This window comes from Solanum tuberosum, unplaced genomic scaffold (assembly GCF_000226075.1).
Source record: "Solanum tuberosum cultivar DM 1-3 516 R44 unplaced genomic scaffold, SolTub_3.0 scf00604, whole genome shotgun sequence".
In the NCBI taxonomy this organism is placed as follows: domain Eukaryota; kingdom Viridiplantae; phylum Streptophyta; class Magnoliopsida; order Solanales; family Solanaceae; genus Solanum; species Solanum tuberosum.
The window spans coordinates 74,597-97,460 of NW_006239528.1; the positions used below are offsets into that span (position 1 = coordinate 74,597).

The window sequence follows — 22,864 nt, forward strand, 5'->3', positions numbered from 1 at the left end:
CATTACTCATTTAGTCCTCTATGATCCTACTTTTTATTGTAGAACATAATTAATATAATTATCTTATTTCAATCAAAAGAATTATGAGAATAAGTTATATTTTATTTTTCTCTCAAAGAAAATGAAAGATGAAATAAATTATTATATGACATCATTGCTTATTCTTATGCATATGTAACAATTTGTTTTTGTCGCTATTCTTTTCTTGCTTGAAATGTATTTAGAAGTTTTCTTTTCATTTTTTATTACTTTGTAAATATAATAATGTAGATTATTATTTTTTATGTCTTAGCTACATAATTATAAAATCTATGCCTATATATTATTTAATTGTGGTCTTTGATGAGATTGTAACATGACACGTCTTTTATGCAATCAATTTATTTATCCTTTTTCTTATTTTTGTGATTTTTGCCCATTATATTTTTCAGTCATTTATTTATTTTTACAATAAAAGCAATGCACAATGATTAATGTACTTAATGTCATAATAATATTATATATTAAAGTTATGATAACTCATATCTCTTATCTTCTTTATAACTTCTACTCTCAAATATTATTGATAACTCCTATTTGTTTCGATGATATAATTTTTAAAAATATTTCTTTAATATATAAATAGTAAATAAATGTGATGAAAAAGACGTAACGTGAAAGTTCAAAAAAAATTTAATATCAAAATTGGTGTTATCATAAATGGTCGAGTACTCAAAAGATAGATAAGATTTAAACATAAAAATTTATTGTTTTCAACTTAATACATAGATTGTTGTTTCAAAATATGACCTCTAAATTGTTTGTTCTACCATATGCATATAAAGTTTATTTAGCATACTGAAAAAACATATCATGTTTCATATGAAAGCAAAAATTTACATTGTCTTTTATGTCACTAGGTTGAATATAAATATTCCATATTACTTCATTATAATTAAAAATTAGCAATTCATAGAATTAGTTTTTATAAATGATAAAATAAATTAATTTTTATTACAACCGCGCGAAGCACGAATAGTTACATTAGTATATATATATGAAAAATATTTTTTTAAAATACAATTTTTTAATTTTTTTTTGGGGGGAGGGTGGGTAGGTGGCTGGGGTAAGTATGGACTAAAAAAATGAAAATTTAATTATTTTTTTCAAAAATAAATTTTAATTTTTTTTTGTGGAAAGCGGGGGTTGGACAGTCAGGAGTTGAGCGGGGAAAAAAATCAAAAAAATCTAATTTTGAATTGTTTTTCAAAAATAAAATTTTAACTTCTTAATTTTTTTTTTGGAGGGAGGGGCTAGTTTGGGTGTAGTAACAAAATAAATTGATTTTTTAAAAAAAAGAAAATTTTAAAAAAAATATTTTTTTGAATGAGGAGGGTCGGTGTACATAGTGAGGTAAGGAAAACATTATTATGTGAGCAAAATAAGTTTATTTGAGAAATATTTAAGCCAACCAAACATAAGAAAATTAAGGAACATTTTCTAGAATGAGAGATAAAATGAATTAAGTAAAAAAGAAAGTAAAGTAAATGAAATAAAATGAGTAAAGTAAATAAAAAAGAAAAGTCAAAGGTGATTTTCTTTTTTGGAGGGAAATTTAGGTGGTTTTGGAGCCAAAAGGCTATTTTTGTCATTTCGCGGTATCATGCCAAGTCGTGCCAAAAAAGTGTCCTGCCATTTAGTTTTACTCTTACCAAATAAGGAAATGTGTCATTCTTTTTTGGACTGACCAAAAAGGAAAGTATGTCACATAAATTGGGACAGAGGGAGTAATAAACATATCTCCACCTTGCTTAATAAGAATAGTTATTGCCGAAAAACTTGTAGGCTGATACCTTGAAAAAAGGATTTTACTCTCGATGAAGTTGAGAGAGTGAAAACTAACCAACCTAATACTACTGGAGTAATATTTAATGAGATATAACATTAATTTTATTTCTATCCCCACCATAGAAAGAAAACAACAAAAGAGAAATTCTTACTAATTTTCAGTGAGGCGGTGTCTTTTCAAGTTCTGAAATAGGAAGTTAATTTTAAATGGTAGAGTCTCGTACTGATAACGTATTATAAAATAAAAGTAGATTATTAAATCAAATGGAAAACATAGAAAGAGGAAAGGAAAACAAGAAGTATTAAGAAAAAAGAAAGAGAGAAAATATAGTATTTTATAAATATTGGTGTCCCTCTTTGTTGCATGTAATGCCTCATTTATAGGCACAATTTGTTTGGAGAAGTTACATTGCTACAGTGAAGTGACCTCACATGGATATTCACTTGACTTTATTATTTACAACAAAAAATCAAAGGTAAGAACCTCCTATTTTTTTATTTTTTGACTTAAAAGTAACTTAAGTTGGACTTTAAAAAGTTACTTTTTTTAAAAAATAAAAAATTCACTTAAAACAAACATGTTCGTAGTCTAAAAATTTACTGGCCTAAGACTGAGGATTGCTGGATATGGTCCACTATTTTAGATTTTAGAGATGAGAATTGAGAACCAAACATGTCTGTATCATATATCTAACACACAGTGGACATGTGTTTTATCTTAATAAAAGTACTTGACTGAATTAAATGTGTAATATATAAAATAAAAATAAAAGAAATCAAAAAAGAAAAATCTAATAGAAATCAACATCAACAAAATTGAACGTAATTTGCAAGTGAAAGTTGTTTTATATTGATTTCTATCTTCTGGTATCAGAGCCAAAAAGAATTTTTATTATTTATGATATTATTGTAGTACGATGACCACTGAGAATTTTATTGAAACCGTTATTTCGCGCTTCGATGATCATTACGATCATAAAAATATATTGATGAAGAACTTTCTTAGGGTCCAAAGATTTTTGTATATGTGCAAGTGTCTACCACTGATATTGTTTTGTCTGAAGTAAATAAAAAAAAATTAGAATTGACAGTCTAAAGTTATGGCTGGGCGCCGGACCGAGTCATACTGGTTTCGGTAATCTTCGGGACGGCATGAGATACCGTGAATTGGTACCCGGAACGAAACGATATCACGATTTAATACCGTTATTTCGATACCGGTTCATTTTGATTTCGTTTCGGTCCGATTTCGATATTTTATTTATTTATTAAATATGTGTAATGTGTCCCTTTGGCCTTTTTCAATGTGTCTGCCACCTGCCATTGACAGTGGTTGTCTTGTCAGTTATCACTTTGGCCTTTTCAATGCTTCAACTGTCAACTGCCAGCCTCTTTTCAACTTCAATACTTTTCAAACGTTAATATTTCAAACAGTAAAAAAAGAAAAATCCTCAAATCCTTTACTCCCCTTTTATTTCTAAAATGTAAATCCTATAAATACTCCCTCTCTTTATATTTTTAACTACAAATTTACAATAACAAATATTATTTTTTTCTCAATTTTAAATCTTTCTCAAAGTGTCAAGTTCCGAATTTCAATCATATTATTTTGTAATTGTGAAGATTTGAATATCATTTGGTTAATTTTGTAGGAAGAATCTTCTTCAAACCTCAAGTTTCGACATCAATTTTTCAATTTTCGGTTATAATCATTTGTTCTTTACACAAGCGTTTGGTAACTTCATTCCACTCTCTAATCTTATATTTATTTTTTGTATTTATTATTTGTAAGTTGTTCTTATTATATTTTATTTGTTCTTGTTAAATTTCGTATTTTATAATTTATAATTTCATATCATGGAGTCTTCTAAAAAAAGTGGAGGTAAAAGGGTGTTTTACAAGGAGTAAAAAATATGTTTACAAAAAATAATAAAGGTTCTAGTTCTTCTAAATCTAAATTTTCTCTTGTTAGAATGAATACAGATGAATTTACGCATGTGAATGAAACTAGTTTTTCTCGTCCCGATCCTATAGAAGTTAATTCGGATACTCCTATAATTCCCGAAGAGGTTTATGAAAGATATTATGATAATTATCAAGAAAATAAAGTAGTAGAAATTGATGAAGAAGTAGACTTAGATGATACACCGACTAGTCCCGACCTCAATAGTACTGAAGTTCCACCTTAGGAGGACAATCCTCCGACTGGAACTAGTCGTCCCCCTATTGTTCCAACTAGAGGTAAGACCAAGGTACAACGTACTTTAAAATCAAATGTGTGAAAACTTTGTTATTTGTATGAAGAAAAAACTTTTAGTACATGTAATCTTTGTAAACAACATTTTAAATATAAATCTGGTGGGAGTGGAGGTTCAACGGGGGGATTAAAAAAGCATTTGATTAAAAAATATAGTAAAGAGTGGTTTGCATATTTATCTTCTCTTGGTGTTTGTGAAAATTCTAGCGTTGGAGCATCGGCTAGAGAGTCAAATATGGTTCAAGGTGAATTAAATACTTCGAACCCAAGTGGTCCTCTTACACATCGAACCTATAATAAGGATCGTTATCGTGAAAAATTTGCTAAAATGGTTGTTGTTAGTGGTTTACCTTTTAATTTTAGAGAACATTTGGGTTTTATTGCATATATTTGTGATACATATAATCCTAGTTTTGAAGGTTTAACAAGAAGCATGGTAAAAAAAGATATTTTTGAATTTCAAAAAAAATATTGTCAATTTTTGCGTGCCTATTTTGAAATAATGGATTGTAGAGTTGCTATTACCACTTATATGGGTCATAGTCCTAATGATTTTGATTATTTAACTGTTACCGCGCATTGGACTGATTATAATTGGAATTTACAAAATAGAATTATTGGTTATAAAATTTGTCAACAGAAAAAAACTGGAATGTATATTGCTACTATTGTGTTGGAAATTTTAGATATTTTCGGTCTTTCTGATAGAGTCATTAGTATTACTTTAGATAATGTTTCTGCTAATTTAAATGCTATTAATATGCTAGAACCTAGACTTTGTCCTATTAGTAAATATGTTTTTCATATTAGATGTGTTGCGCATGTATAAAATTTGGTTGTTAGTGACGGTGTGAAATTCATTTGAAAATAGTTGTGATAAAGTTGATAATGTTTGTTTTTATATTTTTCATATGCATAGTAGTAGTAAAATTAATCAATTTAAAGAGCTTTGTAATGAATGTAAACTTCCGTTTAGAAAAGTTCTGAAACATATAAAAATTAGATGAAATTCCTTTTATGATATGCTTGAAGTTGTTTATACATATAGAGAACCTATTACTATGCAATTTAATAATCATAATGCTTATCTTGAATTTAAACTTAATGATAGTGATTGGATGAAGTAAATGAACTTACAATATTTTTGAAATCATTTTATGATGCTACGAATTTTTTTTCCAGGAATGTATTATCCTACTATTTTTGAAATTTTAATACATATATGTGAGATTTCATCTCACTTTTCTGAATATAAAACAAATAAATTATTTACCAGTGCTATTGAAGTTATGATTACAAAATTTAAGAATTTTTTTTTCTTATCCCCCAAATTTATTTAACTGCAATTCTTTTCAACCCTGAATATAAAAAATATGGTGCAAAAGCTTTAGTTGAATGCATTTATCAAAATTTAGATATTAAACCAGAAGAACAACCTAATTTGGTAACATGTCGAAATAGTATAAAATTACTTGCTAAAGAAATGTATGATAAATATTGTTCCTTAGATAATGTTGAATCAAATATCTATGCCTCGAGTAGGTGCCCATGATAGAGTGAAACATAAACTTGGTCTTGACTCTTCTAATAAATGTAAATTTGTTAAATATCTTGAACATGGTTCAAATACTATTACAAACGAGGAAGGTATACCACAACTACTAAACTGGTGGAAGGCTCGTGGAACTCAATTTTCAAAACTTAATAGGATGGTGAAGGATGTGCTTACAATTCAAGGATCATCAGTAGTTTCAGAGGCAGCTTTCAGCGCGGCAATATTTCAAATTGAAGACCACATATATTCGTTAGCAGAAGACAGTTTGGAGATATCGGTGTTGTTTAGAGATTTGATAAATGATGAAGAGAAATCAAGGACTTCCAAAGTTAGATAATCAATATGAACTTTTCATAGATTCAGCCATTGGATGTGGTAGTGACGATGGCATGGAACTTCAAGATCGTCAACGAGCTTTACCAAGACCAGTAGTTGATCACGGTCAATCTATAGCTGAGTTAGAGAAAGACTTTACGGGACTATACAACTATTAGTATTACATTCGAGGCTTAGTTGAAACAGAACCCTTCCTAGAAGGTGGCTGCGTAAACTCTACTAATAGTTGTAAATTGTAATTGTAATTTGTAATACAAATTTAAATAAATTGGATTGATATTTTTTAATTTTTGTCATTGTTTTATCCTTATTTTTATTAATTTTTTTAAAATTACAAACTTAAGTTATTTAAATTACAAGTTATAAATATAACTTATAAGTTATAACAAGTATATAAACTTCAAAAGATTCAAATCTTGAAAACTAAGCTCAAAAACATTTTTTTTAAAAAACTTTATTAAACTTAACTTGAAAACTTAATAGGTAAAAATTTTAAAAAAAATCTTTAAAATAAACTTAAGTAAAATTACATTATAAATTTCAAAACTATTAATTCAAACTTGAAAAAATAAAAAAAACATTCATATTTTCGTAATTCAAAAAATCAAAATAACTAATTTTTTTTTTATCATTTTTTGAAATAGCTAGAAGTGTCGTCCCGTTTATCCCATCCCGTTCCATTCCGGTCTGTTCCAATTCCATCCCAATATATGGTGGGACGGGACGAAACTGAGTATCCGTCCCTATAATTTCGGTCCAATTTATCCCGATATCAGTCAACAAACCGATCAAACCGTCCCGTTTCGATTAGGTACCGGTTCGTTCCCCCTGACCAAATCTGCCTACATTAGGATTACCCGAGAAGAGGGATGTGTACCTCCAGCAACAACATCCGGTCTGTTGCCCAGTCTTATCTAAGGTTAGAGAATTTCAAAGAGAAAAATTATCTTTTTCAAACTATTGATCGCTTAATACTGAAAACTACGGGTGAAGCTATTGTGTAAGAGGAAAATTCAGACAAACGCAATAACTTTTGCATAAATTATATATATATATATATATATATATATATTAAAAATGATAGTAAATATAACAAACTTATAAGTGAAAAACCCACTAACGAAACAACATTTGATTCAAGGTAAAGAATCAGATTTTTTATAACAACCAAATATGTAGATTTGAAACCCACTAGTTTCACCTATTATTTTATTTTTATCTATATGCTTTCTATTCTTTTTAAAAAAAATAAAACATAAACTTACATATTTTTTCCTTTGTTGCCTAATTTTTATTTATAGAAATTCTATTAAAAAGTTTTTTTAAAAACAAAACATAAAATTTACGACAAGAAATAAAACCCGGATCACTTACTATTATTTCTTTTCACTATTTCATAAATGTAATTTCAAAATTAGATTTTTAAGAAAAGTTAGTCATCGACACTCATTCATTAAATTATCGATTATTATATATTATTATACGAGAGATGAAATATTCCTTCGTATCAGACACTCTTTAAAAGTAGAAAATAATAAGAAAAAAATATTTGTAATTTAAGAATATTTATTTCTTTTATATAATAAGAAGTAATGGATAGTATGAATATTCATTTATCCTTTTATTTACCCATTCTTTATGCATATTATGTATAACTCAAATATTTTTACAATTTTTATCCGATTCATTTTTGATCCATTGATATTCGATTCGACCTGTCTAAATTTGATTTGACTTATCCATTTCTATTTGTTACTTCTATATGAGTTTATTAACCTCAAATCCTGGCTCCACCTTTGTTAGAAATCCTTCTTTGCAAGAATTACTAAACAAATATGGCATTCCAATACGAAGAAGTATAGCAAACTACGAAGACAAAAAGAGTGCAGCTTCATGCACTTTGTGGTAAATTCGAGGCCCTATTGTACAAATTAATATTACAAATACAATATACATAATCTTTAGAATATTATACGTTCAAATACCATAAATTATTGTATGCTCAAATATAATAATTTTAAATCACAATTTCATATTAAATATCTAAACAAAGTGTGCAGTTGATGATAAATAATTAAAAATATCATACACACTCTTCTTGAGAGAGTAAAAACCACGTACCAATCAATTATTTGTAATAGTGACTATAAAGATATTGTTACTCTCGTAGTAGCGTTTATTCATTTGAGAAAAAAAACAAAGACATTTATTTATTTTTTAATAAATGAATCTTTGTGTAGTAGCTTAAAAGCCCCGCATTAAAATTTACATTTTTAAAATTAAAGCCAAACAATCCTTAGTACTTGTAATTAAGCTATTTGCGCCGATTTAATAAAAAAATCGTATGCTTCATAAAGGCAGTGTGAAAATTAGTTTATTGAATGGAAACATGGGAAAGTGGGCCCCAATACTTAATTAAAAAAAATAAATGCACAAAGGGTCCCAACCTAGGTGCTTTTAACAAAGTCCAAAAGTTCTCACATAATTATTCTCAACTAATTATTCCATTTTGTTATGCCTCCATTGTAGTTTGTTTAACTGATTTTAATTTGATATGAAATTAAAAAGTAGAGAAAATTTTGAATACATGATCTTCAATTATGGATATATGAAATGTAATAAAATATATTTAAAGATTATTAATTATAAATACCAAAATTGAAAGATGTATCAAGCCCTTCTCCTTAAAAAGAATATGCTATTAAATTGTTTGATATCAAAATAAATTTAAATTATTTATAAGTTTTAAGGCCTCCCTTTCTTAATTCACGTGTCCAAACTTAAAATATCAATAATTTGGAATTAAAAAAATAACTAAGTGACATGATTATAAAATTAATATTACAATTTACAAATATGATACAAATAATCCTTAAATTAGATATATCAAAATTCAGATTCAATCAAATATAAAATAAAATAAAATAAATAATCCCACATTTTATTTAGAATTACTTCCCTAAATGAGTTTTAAATACTTCCAAGTTTTAATAAACACCGGATTCAATGTATTTTACAATAAAATTCAATATTAATTATGAAAAGTTATTAAGTGGGCATTTTGATAATAATTTTTTTGCTTCAAAAATTATGTTTGGCAATAAAATTTTGAAATTTAGCTTAAAGTTAATTTCAAAATACCAAAAATTTATTGCAATTTCTCATTCCAAATCACTCATAAAAATTCAAAAAACAAGTCTAATTATAGTATTTATGGTCAAACACATTTTCAAATAAGTACGCATAATTTTTCACATTTTCAATATTGTTATCTTGTTTTACTGTACTTTAAAAAAAATATATCCATCATCATTTATTATTATTTTTAATAATCTATTCTAGTATGTTGTGTATGTGCTTCAATTATTGCACTATTGTGTTGTAGTGTTGCTTCCTCCCCGTAGACTTCACACTGTTTTCTTGTAACTCACTATAGTTTCATTTTTGTATCTAAAATTGCTATCTCTGAGCCAAGGGTCTTTTAGAAACAATCTCTTTATCTTCATGAAATAGTAATAAAATTGGCATACATTTTATCCATCCATGAGAGATTCCACAAGGTGTGTTGTTGTTTCATTATTATCCTTTTGATTGTTTCAAAATTTATCTCCTAAAAAATACTATAAAGTACTTCGTTAAGAACCTTATTAAATGAAGGGTAAATATAAAAAAAAATTCAATAATTTTTTTTGAACATTAAAAAATTCACTTATTTTGAACTATGAAAAAAATATTAACAATTCACTTCATATGAACTAGAAGGATAAAGATGTTCTGAATATTTTTTGTCTTAAATTATAGCTTTATAGAAAAAATTAAAATTAAAGAATCGCAAAAGAAAGAAAATAAACATTCCTTTTCTTTTATAAATTGGAATAAAAAGAAGTAAATATTCACAATTTTCTTGCCAAACAGACCCTTAATAATTGAATAATGTGATCTACTTGGAACTTGTACTACTACTCTAGGCAGCAAGTTTCTCTTTCTTCTTTGTTCTTTTGCTCAGCACTAGAAAAAAAGTATGGACTACTGGTATAAACATAAAAAAGAAAAAAAAAAGAAGAAAATTCCTCAGACAACAATAACAGCTGTTTTCCCTTCAATACTTTTTTTTCAATCCCTATATAAATGCAAGAATAGAATAAAGTTTGCAACTTGATAAAAAAAAGGAATAATAAGGTGTGGGGGTTGGGAGGAAGTTAGCTCATTAGTTCAGTGCCTTGTAAAGGCACAATCTTGATTTTTGATTTGTCTCAATGCTGACAAATATGGGTTCTTGGATAGCAATGTTGCTGATGTTGTTATTGTGTTTATGGGTTTCTTGTGGAATTGCTTCTGTTTCATATGACCATAAAGCTATCATTATAAATGGACAAAGAAAAATTCTCATTTCTGGATCCATTCACTACCCTAGAAGCACCCCTGAGGTATATTCTCATGTCAATAAATAAATAAATTTACTTCATATGTTGGTTTTGATGTTCCATGTTTTTGTTCAAGATTGTTCTTTTGGCAAATGGGTGTCTTAAAGTTTAAATCTTTTTCCTTGTTTTGGGGTTACACAGATGTGGCCAGATCTTATTCAGAAGGCAAAAGAAGGGGGAGTGGATGTTATACAGACTTATGTTTTCTGGAATGGGCATGAGCCTGAAGAAGGGAAAGTGAGTAAAGTAGACTCATTTTTTAAAATTTTTTTCATGTTTTTCATCATTTGCTGCTAGTGTTTAACTTTACTTTCCCTTTCTAGTATTATTTTGAAGAGAGGTATGATTTGGTGAAGTTCATCAAAGTGGTGCAAGAAGCAGGACTTTATGTCCATCTTAGGATTGGACCTTATGCATGTGCTGAATGGAATTTTGGGTATGGCTTAAAATTATGACACCTCATATAGGCATAAATTTAAGTTCTTGCTCATATTACTTGTTTTAATTTCAGGGGTTTTCCTGTTTGGCTGAAGTATGTTCCAGGTATCAGTTTCAGAACAGACAATGAGCCTTTCAAGGTTAGGTCAAGTTGTCATATGAAAAGTTCTTCATTTCAATGTGACTGGTTTCTAATTTGGGTGTTATTCTTTTTGTGTAAATGCTGTAATGTAGGCTGCAATGCAAAAGTTCACTACTAAGATTGTTGATATGATGAAAGCAGAAAAGCTCTATGAAACTCAGGGTGGTCCAATTATTCTATCTCAGGTTGTTAAAGAAACTTCAGTATCTTTTGTTATCATTTTCTCCACTAATCTTGCAAATTTGTTTGATGAAGATATTTGTCTTTGAATTTTTTTTTTGACAGATAGAAAATGAATATGGACCTATGGAGTGGGAACTAGGTGAACCTGGTAAAGTTTACTCAGAGTGGGCAGCCAAAATGGCTGTGGATCTTGGCACTGGTGTCCCATGGATCATGTGCAAGCAAGATGATGTTCCTGATCCTATTGTAAGTGGATTCTATATAATTTCAATAATTTTCTAGGCAAAAATTATTGTCAGTTGTCAACCTAGATGTTGATGAATTAATTAAATAAAATAGTTTTAGTCCCTGCACATGGGGTGACTTTTGTTCCTACTCCTATCTGTTTTCTTGTCTCTTAAAAAAAATATTCAGTGACCTTTGACTCTTGTAATCACTGACTTGTGAATATGTTTGTTTCTTAGGGGTCGTTTGGTAGGATGCATTAGAATAAATAATGCATGCATTAGCTTTGTGTATTACTAATACCTTGTTGGGTGAACTTTTTCAACTTAAGTATAACTAATGTATACACTCTATTTGGTATTATGCAATGCATATGGTATCAGCAATGCAAGGATTTTTAATGCTTGCATTAGCATTGTTAAAGACACAATTGTCCCTCAAAACCTTTTCCATATCCTTTCCACCGTATTTGTTGAGGTTATTTTTGTAAACAAATATTTTTTTTAGAAACTATGCAATGCATGTTATTTTTAATACACCAAACTAGACAATGCATAAGAAATAATCTCAACATAACTAATTCTAGCATTACTAATGCAATCGCTACTAATTCACCCTATTTAGCACCATTCTTATACACCCTACCAAACGACCCCTTAGTGTTTTGCAAAAAAAACATTCTTTACCTGTCTGAATCAAACTGGCAATCAGAGAGATACTGTACTTCCCCTGTTTCTGATAGCTACTTTTACTAATACTTTAAAACATCCTGGAAACATAACTTGTATTGGCATGTTTTCTGTTCCTCTTTCCTTTTTAATAAAATTTTCTCGGGTATTTTACCGTAATGTATCTCTTTTCCCTGCTCAGATTAATACCTGCAATGGTTTCTACTGTGACTACTTCACACCAAATAAGGCTAATAAACCCAAGATGTGGACTGAAGCCTGGACAGCCTGGTAAACTGCATATTCATCTCTCATAAGCAATAGGTGAACAATATCTTATTTTACATCTTTGCTAGAGTTCATGACGGGATGATTTTCTGTTTTGATAATGCTGGCAGGTTTACTGAATTTGGAGGTCCAGTTCCTTACCGTCCTGCAGAGGATATGGCATTTTCTGTCGCAAGATTTATACAAACGGGAGGCTCCTTCATCAATTACTATATGGTAATTCATTGGACTTTAACATTTAGATGTATGTATCTTCTGAATCCAAGAAATATACATTGTTCTATGATCCTATTTTTCCTCTTTTTTGGCCAGTATCATGGAGGAACAAACTTTGGAAGGACATCTGGTGGCCCATTTATTGCTACTAGTTATGACTATGATGCACCCCTAGATGAATTTGGTATGTTCTTTCTTAAAATCTATGTTTGGATTGAACATCTTTAATGTAAGGAGATGGTTAAGGATCAAAATTCTGTTTCCTGTTTTGTTCCATACCATTTGTATAGGGAAAAGGGATTTTTTTTTGTTAACTCTTTTTTCTTTTCCTGTTATTCCTGTTTACATTAGTACACTGCTTTCCATAAGTTTTTTCACTCATGTGTGAGGGTCAGCGCTTCCATTTCTGACTCCTTGACCAAATTATCTGTGCTTCTGTTTGGATGGAATGTCAGTTTTCCATGTTGTACACCTTTACTTACTCGAAAACAAATCATTGCTGTATATAGGGCTGAATGCTTTGATCACTAATTTCAAGTCATTCTAGTTCAGAAGGCCATGTACCTGTTGTAGTAGGCATGCAAGCTGCATTTAAAGCAATGCCTACTGCTACTCCTAAAACTTGATGAATTTCCCAAGTTTGATAGAATAAGTTCAACCACTTTTGGTAGCTTTACTGATGCTAGCAGTTCCATTAAATTAATTACTTGGAGTCCTGTTCTTCATCATAAATGAAATTATGTTTCTCAGTTAATCTATGGTTGTTGATAAAAACTTACATCATACTATGTTGTTGTTCAGTTAGTCTACTGCTATTGAGAAAAACTTATGAGGTTTCTTTACAGTCAAGTCCATGATTAGAACTAGGAAGAAGATGTAAAAGATGGAAAAAAAGAGCAACTGAAGTGGAAATAATCGTTTTGCCTAAGTGAACTTTTTTCCCTTTGATCTTCAGGGTCATTACGGCAGCCTAAATGGGGTCATCTGAAAGATCTACATAGAGCAATAAAGCTCTGTGAGCCAGCTTTAGTATCTGCAGATCCAACTGTGACATCCTTGGGAAACTATCAAGAGGTGACATTTATTTGAGTTCTTCTTAAACTAATCATCATTACCAGAATTGAAGTGAAAACAAACGTTCATTTTCTCTTACAGGCACGTGTTTTTAAGTCGGAGTCTGGGGCCTGTGCTGCCTTCCTAGCAAATTACAACCAGCACTCTTTTGCTAAAGTGGCATTTGGGAACATGCATTATAACTTGCCACCCTGGTCTATCAGCATTCTTCCTGACTGCAAGAACACTGTCTATAATACTGCAAGGGTGAGAAAAAAACTCTTCTCCTGAAGTACTTGTGTTATTAGTACATAACCATGAATATCTCACAATTTTCTAATATTTTACTTTCTTGAGAGAATGCCTTATACGTAACTCCACAGTCAGAAGTCTGACAGCACACTCTTAATTCAATGTAAAGGTTGGTGCTCAAAGTGCTCAGATGAAGATGACTCCAGTCAGTAGAGGATTCTCATGGGAGTCATACAATGAAGACGCAGCATTGCATGAAGACGATACTTTCACAGTTGTTGGGTTATTGGAGCAGATAAATATCACAAGAGATGTATCTGATTACTTGTGGTATATGACTGAGTAAGTGTTTCTGTAGCTTCTAGTATTGCTTCACAAACAAAATAAGGAAGTTAATTACACTTGAACTACTTTATATTGCTCACATGTTTATAATTAATAATGTTTACCCGCAGCATTCAGATTGATCCAACAGAAGGATTTTTGAATAGTGGAAATTGGCCTTGGCTTACGGTCTTCTCTGCTGGCCATGCATTGCATGTATTTGTGAATGGTCAATTAGCAGGTCTGACGTCTTTTGTTACATACAATTGTGGTTTGAATCTCTTTTTATTTTGGTGTTTTATATCGGAAGTTTGAGGCTTTTGATTGCTTGCAATTTACGTCCGAGGAAACAATTTGGCGTAAGAAAAAAAACTGATGTCCCAGTCAAGCAGCACATTGTTATTTAATGTTTCCGTTCATCCAAACTTTTTGCAGGAACTGTGTACGGAAGTTTAGAGGACCCAAAACTAACTTTCAGCAATGGTATAAATCTGAGAGCTGGTGTGAACAAGATTTCTTTGCTAAGCATTGCTGTTGGTCTTCCGGTATGTCCCTCTCTCCCCACCCTCTCTTTCTCTATTGCACGTGCATATGATCATACGTATGCCTGGTTATCGCCTCATGGCAGTTGCTTCGTTCTACGCATTGCACTAAAATGAAACTGATTTTGAGAGTTATACTTCAGTATTTCCAAAATATGCTCATCACGTGTCTTGCTTTTACATGTGCATGAATGTAGAACGTTGGCCCTCATTTTGAGACATGGAATGCTGGTGTTCTTGGACCAGTTTCACTTAATGGACTTAACGAGGGAACAAGAGATTTAACATGGCAGAAATGGTTCTACAAGGTTTGTCTTTTTAGATGTTCAAACAAAATTGTTTGCTTATAATGCCTGTCTACCTGACTTTTTTATTTGTTTCACCAGGTTGGTCTAAAAGGAGAAGCCCTGAGTCTTCATTCACTCAGTGGTAGCCCATCCGTGGAGTGGGTGGAAGGCTCTTTAGTGGCTCAGAAGCAGCCACTCAGTTGGTATAAGGTGCATAACTCATATCTTCTCTACCATTTTAGTTATTAAAAGTAAAAGTTATCTTTCAATAAGAAAGTAATATTACTTAAAAGGATTACGCTTTATGGAGCAGTGCTAGCATTTACTGTAACACGGATCATATCAAGCCTTCAAAAGATCTGAGGAAAAGCCCACTAAATCCCTTTGCTGTGTTTACAGACTACATTCAATGCTCCAGATGGAAATGAGCCTTTGGCTTTAGATATGAATACCATGGGCAAAGGTCAAGTATGGATAAATGGTCAGAGCCTCGGACGCCACTGGCCTGCATATAAATCATCTGGAAGTTGTAGTGTCTGTAACTATACTGGCTGGTTTGATGAAAAAAAGTGCCTAACTAACTGTGGTGAGGGCTCACAAAGATGGTAAGTAATGACAAACCTTGGTGAATTTTACTCTGATGTAACAGTAACAAGAAGCCCCAACTTAACTGAGAATCATAAATTCAGGTACCATGTACCCCGGTCTTGGCTGTATCCTACTGGAAATTTGTTAGTTGTATTCGAGGAATGGGGAGGAGATCCTTACGGAATCACTTTAGTCAAAAGAGAAATAGCAAGTGTTTGTGCTAATATATATGAGTGGCAACCACAGTTGTTGAATTGGCAGAGGCTAGTATCTGGTAAATTTGACAGACCTCTCAGGCCTAAAGTCCATCTTAAGTGTGCACCTGGTCAGAAGATTTCTTCAATCAAATTTGCAAGCTTTGGAACACCAGGGGGAGTTTGTGGAAGCTTCCAGCAGGGAAGCTGCCATGCTCCGCGCTCATATGATGCTTTCAAAAAGGTATTTATGAATCATAATTTAATGAGTTGACATGAGAAACTGATTGGTCAATATAGCATCTTTTCCTAACAATCTCTGAGCTAGACTGATTTATTTGCATCTTAAATTGGTTATTATTACTATACTTGCAGAATTGTGTTGGGCAAGAGTCTTGCTCAGTACAGGTAACACCAGAGAATTTCGGAGGTGATCCATGTCGAAATGTTCTAAAGAAACTCTCAGTGGAAGCCATTTGTAGTTGATGATCCTGAGTATACAAGTGATAAAAATACTTAACCACTCCTATAAACATTTTTCGAACGAGCTACTAGACATCCATAAATCCACACTACCATTTTTTTGGCTCTGCTGGGGTTGAAGTTGTACAGTTCAGCAACACACCTCTTTGATCAAAGCTCACCTGATTACGAAGATGATTGGCAAAAGATTCTGTACATGTGAGGTTTCGTCTAATTACACATCAAGACGATTCTTGATGAGCCGATGTGCAAATTTTGTTTGTGTTAGGGTGAGAGACTTGGAAAGCATTTTGCTTTCATGAACTTCAACATTGTACAATCATAATGTATGTAAGAAAGCAATAATTCATTGCTTTGCACATAGAGAAATGCTTTTTACTATGTTGTAGTACCATCAAGCTCTTTCAATTACTATGCTTTCTCTCTCTTGTTCCTCAACATGTGTTGTCTGTTAAGATATTGGATGTTTCATCATGTCTGTCAAAAGTGTTGTTTCTTGACAGCTATCAGCTATGCAAATGGACAAACTAAATATGAAAATGCTGTCTAAAGCACATTCAGAAAGAAATGTAGCATAGATGCTTTTAACCTTCAACAAATTTAATTTGGTCGAGGGTGTGCAAATTTTCTTCCCCAGTTGTGTTAGGGTGTTCATAATTAAATATACACTTATAATAGCTACACATTTAATATCTTTACCTCACATAGTTTTCCAACATAGGTGTGCAACAAATCTCACCTTTCGTCTAAGGTGGCTCCGACCTATTAGAAAATAGGCCTATTAAACACACCTTGGAGACATGGCTGGTCCCATGTCCCCCACTTTGAGTGTGTTTGGTCTAAAAAATGGAATTTAAGCCATTTTCCAACACTTTCTCCTCAAGTCATATATAGGCTCGACATAAGAGTGTTTGGATTGACATTTACAAAATAGCTTATAAGCTAAAAACCAAAGGTCATAAGTTGGGAATATCCAACTTTTGATTTTTAGCTTATTTTGATAAGTACGTACTTATTTGATCTAAAAGTACGTGCTTAGAAATATTCTTTTATATTTTTCCAAATATAACAAAAAGTAGAAAAAAAGAAGCTTAAAACCCAAAAATACTTGCATACCTCTAGGGAGTGTATAAGGTATCCAAATGTACTGCTAAAAGCTACAAAAAATGTGTCAACAATGTAACCAACAAAATAAACTAGAATGATAAGAAACAAACCAAGCCTGTGAACTGGAATCGAAATGGTCGTTAGCAGGCTGGAAATTTCAGCCTTTGTCCTATGAAGTAACGAAAACAAAAAACTTTGCAACTCTTTCTATGTATCAAAGTCATCAAAAGTAAGACCATTTTCACTATACCACTACATACTATGAGATATGGTCAGTACTCAATCTTCACCAAGGAGTATATTTTCTGGACAAAGCACAAGCAAGTATATCACCAAGGAGGTATATGATGCAATCAACATGACCACTTCCTAAATTTCGAAATCTCTTGATCAGTCGATCTTCACAGAGGAGTAGATCCTCCGAACAAACCAGAAGCAAGCATAGAAACCAATTGTTCCCGTTAGCACAAAGAAGGCGTAGGATGCAATCAACATGTAACCGAAATACAAGATTCCTGAAACCAGCTTTGTAATTTCCAACTTGCTGAAGAAATAGAAAACTGAATAGAGAAAGAAGTACAATGCTGAGGATCCAGCAGTCAGATAAGCTCTCCACCACCAATAATAATCTTCACTGCACAACTGGAAGTAGCAGAGAACCATTGTTATCTCCGCACACGTGATTATCAAGATCAGAAAGACTATAAAAAGGAAGCCAAATATGTAGTAGAACTGGTTCAGCCATATGGAAGTCAAAATGAAGAACAACTCAATGAAAACAGCTCCAAATGGAAGAATACCACCGATAAGAATTGAAAACGCAGGTGTCATGTACCATGGTTGCTCCGGTATTTGTCTAGGTATTTTGTTTGTCTTAACCGGCTCTTCAGTGACCACTTTTTTATTGCCCATGTATCCGCCAACAAACACTAAAGGCACTGAGATACCAAACCATAAGCACACAAGAGCAAACATAGTTCCAAAAGGCACTGCTCCGGAAGATTTCTCTCCCCAGATGAGAGCATTCAGCACAAAGAAGACAGCAAAAAGTATACCAGGGAACATAAAAGCAGTTCTCAAGGTAATCCTCTTCCAATGTGTTCCCCTAAATGTTCGGTAAAGACGTGCAGAAGAAAAACCAGCAAACAACCCCATGAAGACCCAGAGCAGAACCATGACAGTCATAAGTCCACCACGGTTAGAAGGCGACAAGAAACCCAGCACAGCAAACATCATTGTCACTAGTGTCATTGCAAATATCTGGACACCAGTCCCAACATAAACACACAATAATCCGCAATTAGTAGGAGGGCGGAAAACATCTCCATGAACAAGTTTCCATCCTGTTTCTTCCTGAGCTTCATCTTGTGTTTCCAGTTGATTATAGTTAGCAATATCTCTGTACAAAGTTCTCATCATGATCATCGCGACCATACCAGAAAGGAAGAGGACAATCATAAGAGAGTTTATGATGGAAAACCAGTGAATCTGATCATCATTCATGAGAAGGTATGTATCCCAACGAGAAGCCCACCTTATCTCACTCTCCTGCAGAAAAACAGTTAAAAGAAAATCAACAAACCATAAATAGTTGTTTTGTGCCTGAAGCAGGACACAGATAACAGTTCAATAAGTAGAATACCTTGAAGGAAACATCATAAGAAAATACAACTTCCTTATCTGTATCTACTTCTTGGGGTATAACACCACCTAGAATTAAATTTCTTGTATTCTGGTTGCACGTCGTCACTTGAGGGTTCTTGTCATTCCACTCCTTGTACTCATGCTTAATGCTGTCAAGAAAAATAAAGTAAGAGAAGAACATCCAGGAATAATTATACCTTCCCCCAAGAACGAAAAATTTGAATACAAACAGAAAGGAACAGGTTTGCATCTAAACCTATTTGGAGTGACTTCAAACCCAACAATACGAGCTGTATCAGTTTCAAGATCCTTGTGGTACATGACTCGAAAGCTTAAGTGGTTGTTGATAAAATACTTCCCCTCTTTACTCTGGCAGAAGCAATTGAATGCATTAACGGTTAGATTATTTAGCAAGTATTATGTCATCATTCTATATTAATCCAGTAATTGCACTAACCCCAGCATAATTTCCCTTGAACCCAACACGGAAACCATGCTCGTAAGTAGTTGACTGACTCCCATCTCGCCTTTGTCTAAGAACAGCAACAGGAAGATTATCCAGAATCCTGCATAATTTATTTGAATGATCAAAGTTAAATTTTTATGGTGGTGCAAAAACATGAGCAAGGATATAATGCATGGTGGGACTGAACTGGAAAAGAAAAATTAAACTAAATTTATCGTACATATTGACTCTGTACTCATCATCAATCTTTTCCTTGAAGTTCTTTGCATATTCAGCAACAAGTTTTTGTCGACAAACCACTTGACATGGCTGTTCTTGTCTCATTTGAAACTGTGAATCAATTTACAAGATATAACCAACTCAGCCAATTCACTAGTAAGTACATGAACAAACATTTTTAGTACCCTTTTCAAACTAGACGGAAAGAGCATATCCTTACAGTATAAACTGAATTCTCTATTCGGTCCCCTCGAAGAACCTCCCCCAAATTCTCCGCACTATTCAAAATTTCAGTAGGTTTGCAATACTTCAAGAAGTAATAGTCATATGGTAGTTGTGTCTTTGTAGATGACAGCTTGTTTACTTTGATATTAAGTGGATCACCCTGTAAGAACATAGATAAGAACAGCTTCTTTACACAATTATACATAGCAGAGAAAGCAGCAAAGAGTTGTCCCTTTACAGAAAGTTTGTTCTTTTCCGCTAGAATTGGGAAGAATCAAACAGAAAGCATAAACACATATCACATAACATATAGCAACACCCAAAGTCCAAACAAAGTAAAATAGTATCTTTTGAGTGGTCTTCTCTCAGATGTTTCTACCCCACAACTAGTATAAAATCACTGCAATGACAAATATTTCTTGGATAGGATTTTCAATAGACAAACATATAAAGACCTCAAGAGAAACAGATTCAATAAAAAGAAACGTCAAAAGGGTCTCTTCCTCTTTGGAAAGGAGATCTCAGAGCTTTAGAATATACCACATTTCTCCATTGAGTTCACACTGAATTAGTCACCTTTTTTTTTTTAATTCTTATCACACATTTGGTATGAGTTGAATGTATTCTGCCAAAGGCAGTCATTCAAGCAGACCATTTAGTAGGGGTACACACATTCACTGTCTCTACACGGTCTATATATAGAGGATACAAAAATATATATGTAGCAGGTGAAAACTGCCTTCATTGTAACAAAGAGTTGTGATGATATCATAGAAGATGCCAATCCAGCAACAATCCAGAGCTCAACTTCAGCAAAATTAATTAAAAGTGACTTATTTTCCTAGGATTAGTCCATCAACATATGATATAAATTATCACGTCCATTACTACAATCAACCACTCAATTAAGCCACCATATGAATTCACGTCCATTACTACAATCACATATCACATCAGAACCCCATGTTAAAAACATGGTATACTATATCAAAGCTTCAACAGTTGGTGAAAATCAAATTATTCAAGAAATGATTATGGAGGGACATTATTGGACACCCAAAATAAAAAAATCTCTGAATTATTCAAGAAAATGGTTATGGGTAGAAATTACTGGAAACCCAAAAGCTAAAAATGTCACAATCATTCAAGAAAATGATCATGGGTATGAATTACTCGACACCCAAAACTAGAAAAATGTCTGAATCACTCAAAAAATGATTATGGGTAGATATTAATAGACACCCAAAACTGAAAAACATCTCAATCATCTAAGAAATGATTATGGGTTGAAATTAGTGGACACCCAAATTTACTAGCTGATCCCAAAACCATTCTTTTTGGTTAAAACAACAAATCAAGAGGGGAAAAGGGTGGTGTACAGTTTGAAAATCTTGAGGAGCAACACCAGGAAGATAGAAGGAATGTGTAAAGGAGATGAGGAAGAAGAAGGAGATGGAGAAGGTGGTGGTGAGACGGCATAATCTTCGTCGATCCATGTGGAATTCCATGCTTCCCTGCACAGAGAGCGAAAACGACAAGTGTGATATCAGGAGAAAGCTTTATACAAATTCCATGCTTCATCCTCTTTGATAACTACTACTACTATATTAATCTTTTCTTTATTTTATTTTGTTAATTAAATGTTTTCTTATTCAAGTTAATTAATATTAAAAGAAAATGGATTTTACCCCTAACTAGAGTTGTCAAAAAGGGGTCAGCCCAGCTCCACCCGACTCAAGCCGCGTGGGCCAAGAAATTTGATAGGGCTAGGGCGGGTCGATCCTTCATTTGGAAAGGCCTGAAAGTACTCAACTCAACTAACCCTAGAAGGGTTGCGGTCTAGCCATTTTTTTTCTTTTCAAATTTAAAATTCTATAACATCAAGAAAATGAGAGGATTTTCAAATCAAATATGACAAACAATGGAGTTGTTTCAATAACACTAGCAAAAATCTAATTGATGAATATGTATCTAGGATACTAGATATGCGAGATATATGTATCTAGTGTGATGCATCCCATATACGCAAGCGTGATAAGAGAGTGGGGAGCGAGATAGGAAGGAGGCGAGGGCGCAAGATTTGTCTATGTATCCTAGATACATACGAATCCACTTTGATAGAGTGTATCTAGAACAAATTACATCTAATTTTGAGTCCATGTATCTTGACACATCAAAATCTAGTAAGATTCACAATATGACAACATAACGTACATCTAAGTAATTAACTCATATATAGTGCGATTTCTGTAAGTTACCCTTAAATAAATAGATTTGACCCATGGACCGACTCCAGCCCGACCTCGATCAAACCTTAATGGACAAGGGCTTATATGGAATGGACTTATAAGCCTTAGTTTTAAATGGGCTTGAAAAATTCTATCCCAATCCTATTCTAATGACGGTTGGATTGGGCCGATCTTATGGGTCAAGGAATGTGGAATAACTTTCTCCAATAAACATTCCTATTTAGACGCTTCAAGCTTAGTCCTAATTAAGTAAGGGGTCGTTTGGTAGTTGGATAGGTCAAAGTTAATATATAAATAACTTGATTATTCATGTATTAATTTTATACCATGTTTGGTTTGCAAACAGGATAAGAGTTATTCATGTATTAATTTTATCCAGTGTTTGGTTGACAGATTTTCAAATGTTGTATAAAAGTTATTTATGTATTATTTTAATACGGTATTTGGTTGCATTTTTTGTAATCCTACATAATTAATACTTGTATAACTTATGAAAGAGTCTATGTATAATTTATGCGGGATAGAAGGTGAAATAAGTTATGTGGGTATTAGTTATACATATATTAAAATGGTAAATTACACATTCACCATATATATATATATAATTAATACATTTAGTTTACAACAAATTAAATAATTAATACATGTTAGAAAAGCACTACCAATTTTATT

The 22,864-nt window shown here is 32.2% G+C and overlaps 2 protein-coding genes across 2 annotated transcripts; one reads left to right on the forward strand and one right to left on the reverse strand.

The window, feature by feature from the left end:
- Nucleotides 1–9,982: 9,982 nt before the first annotated feature.
- Nucleotides 9,983–16,720, forward strand: LOC102595524 (beta-galactosidase). Its single transcript, XM_006366090.2, has 19 exons — nucleotides 9,983–10,402; nucleotides 10,541–10,636; nucleotides 10,723–10,835; nucleotides 10,911–10,977; nucleotides 11,072–11,164; nucleotides 11,265–11,408; nucleotides 12,258–12,346; nucleotides 12,454–12,559; nucleotides 12,656–12,743; nucleotides 13,515–13,633; nucleotides 13,715–13,879; nucleotides 14,034–14,206; nucleotides 14,320–14,429; nucleotides 14,624–14,733; nucleotides 14,928–15,038; nucleotides 15,117–15,227; nucleotides 15,417–15,622; nucleotides 15,707–16,043; nucleotides 16,175–16,720. The coding sequence occupies exons 1-19, from the start codon at nucleotides 10,232–10,234 to the stop codon at nucleotides 16,283–16,285; spliced, it is 2,520 nt and encodes an 839-aa protein (XP_006366152.1). The 5' UTR covers nucleotides 9,983–10,231; the 3' UTR covers nucleotides 16,286–16,720.
- Nucleotides 16,721–17,387: 667 nt separating this feature from the next.
- On the reverse strand, nucleotides 17,388–21,516 carry LOC102595861 (transmembrane 9 superfamily member 7-like). Its single transcript, XM_006366091.2, has 7 exons — nucleotides 21,323–21,516; nucleotides 19,939–20,103; nucleotides 19,720–19,829; nucleotides 19,491–19,599; nucleotides 19,290–19,402; nucleotides 19,032–19,182; nucleotides 17,388–18,937 (listed from the first exon to the last, which is right to left on the reverse strand). The coding sequence occupies exons 1-7, from the start codon at nucleotides 21,449–21,451 to the stop codon at nucleotides 17,780–17,782; spliced, it is 1,935 nt and encodes a 644-aa protein (XP_006366153.1). The 5' UTR covers nucleotides 21,452–21,516; the 3' UTR covers nucleotides 17,388–17,779.
- Nucleotides 21,517–22,864: the final 1,348 nt, after the last annotated feature.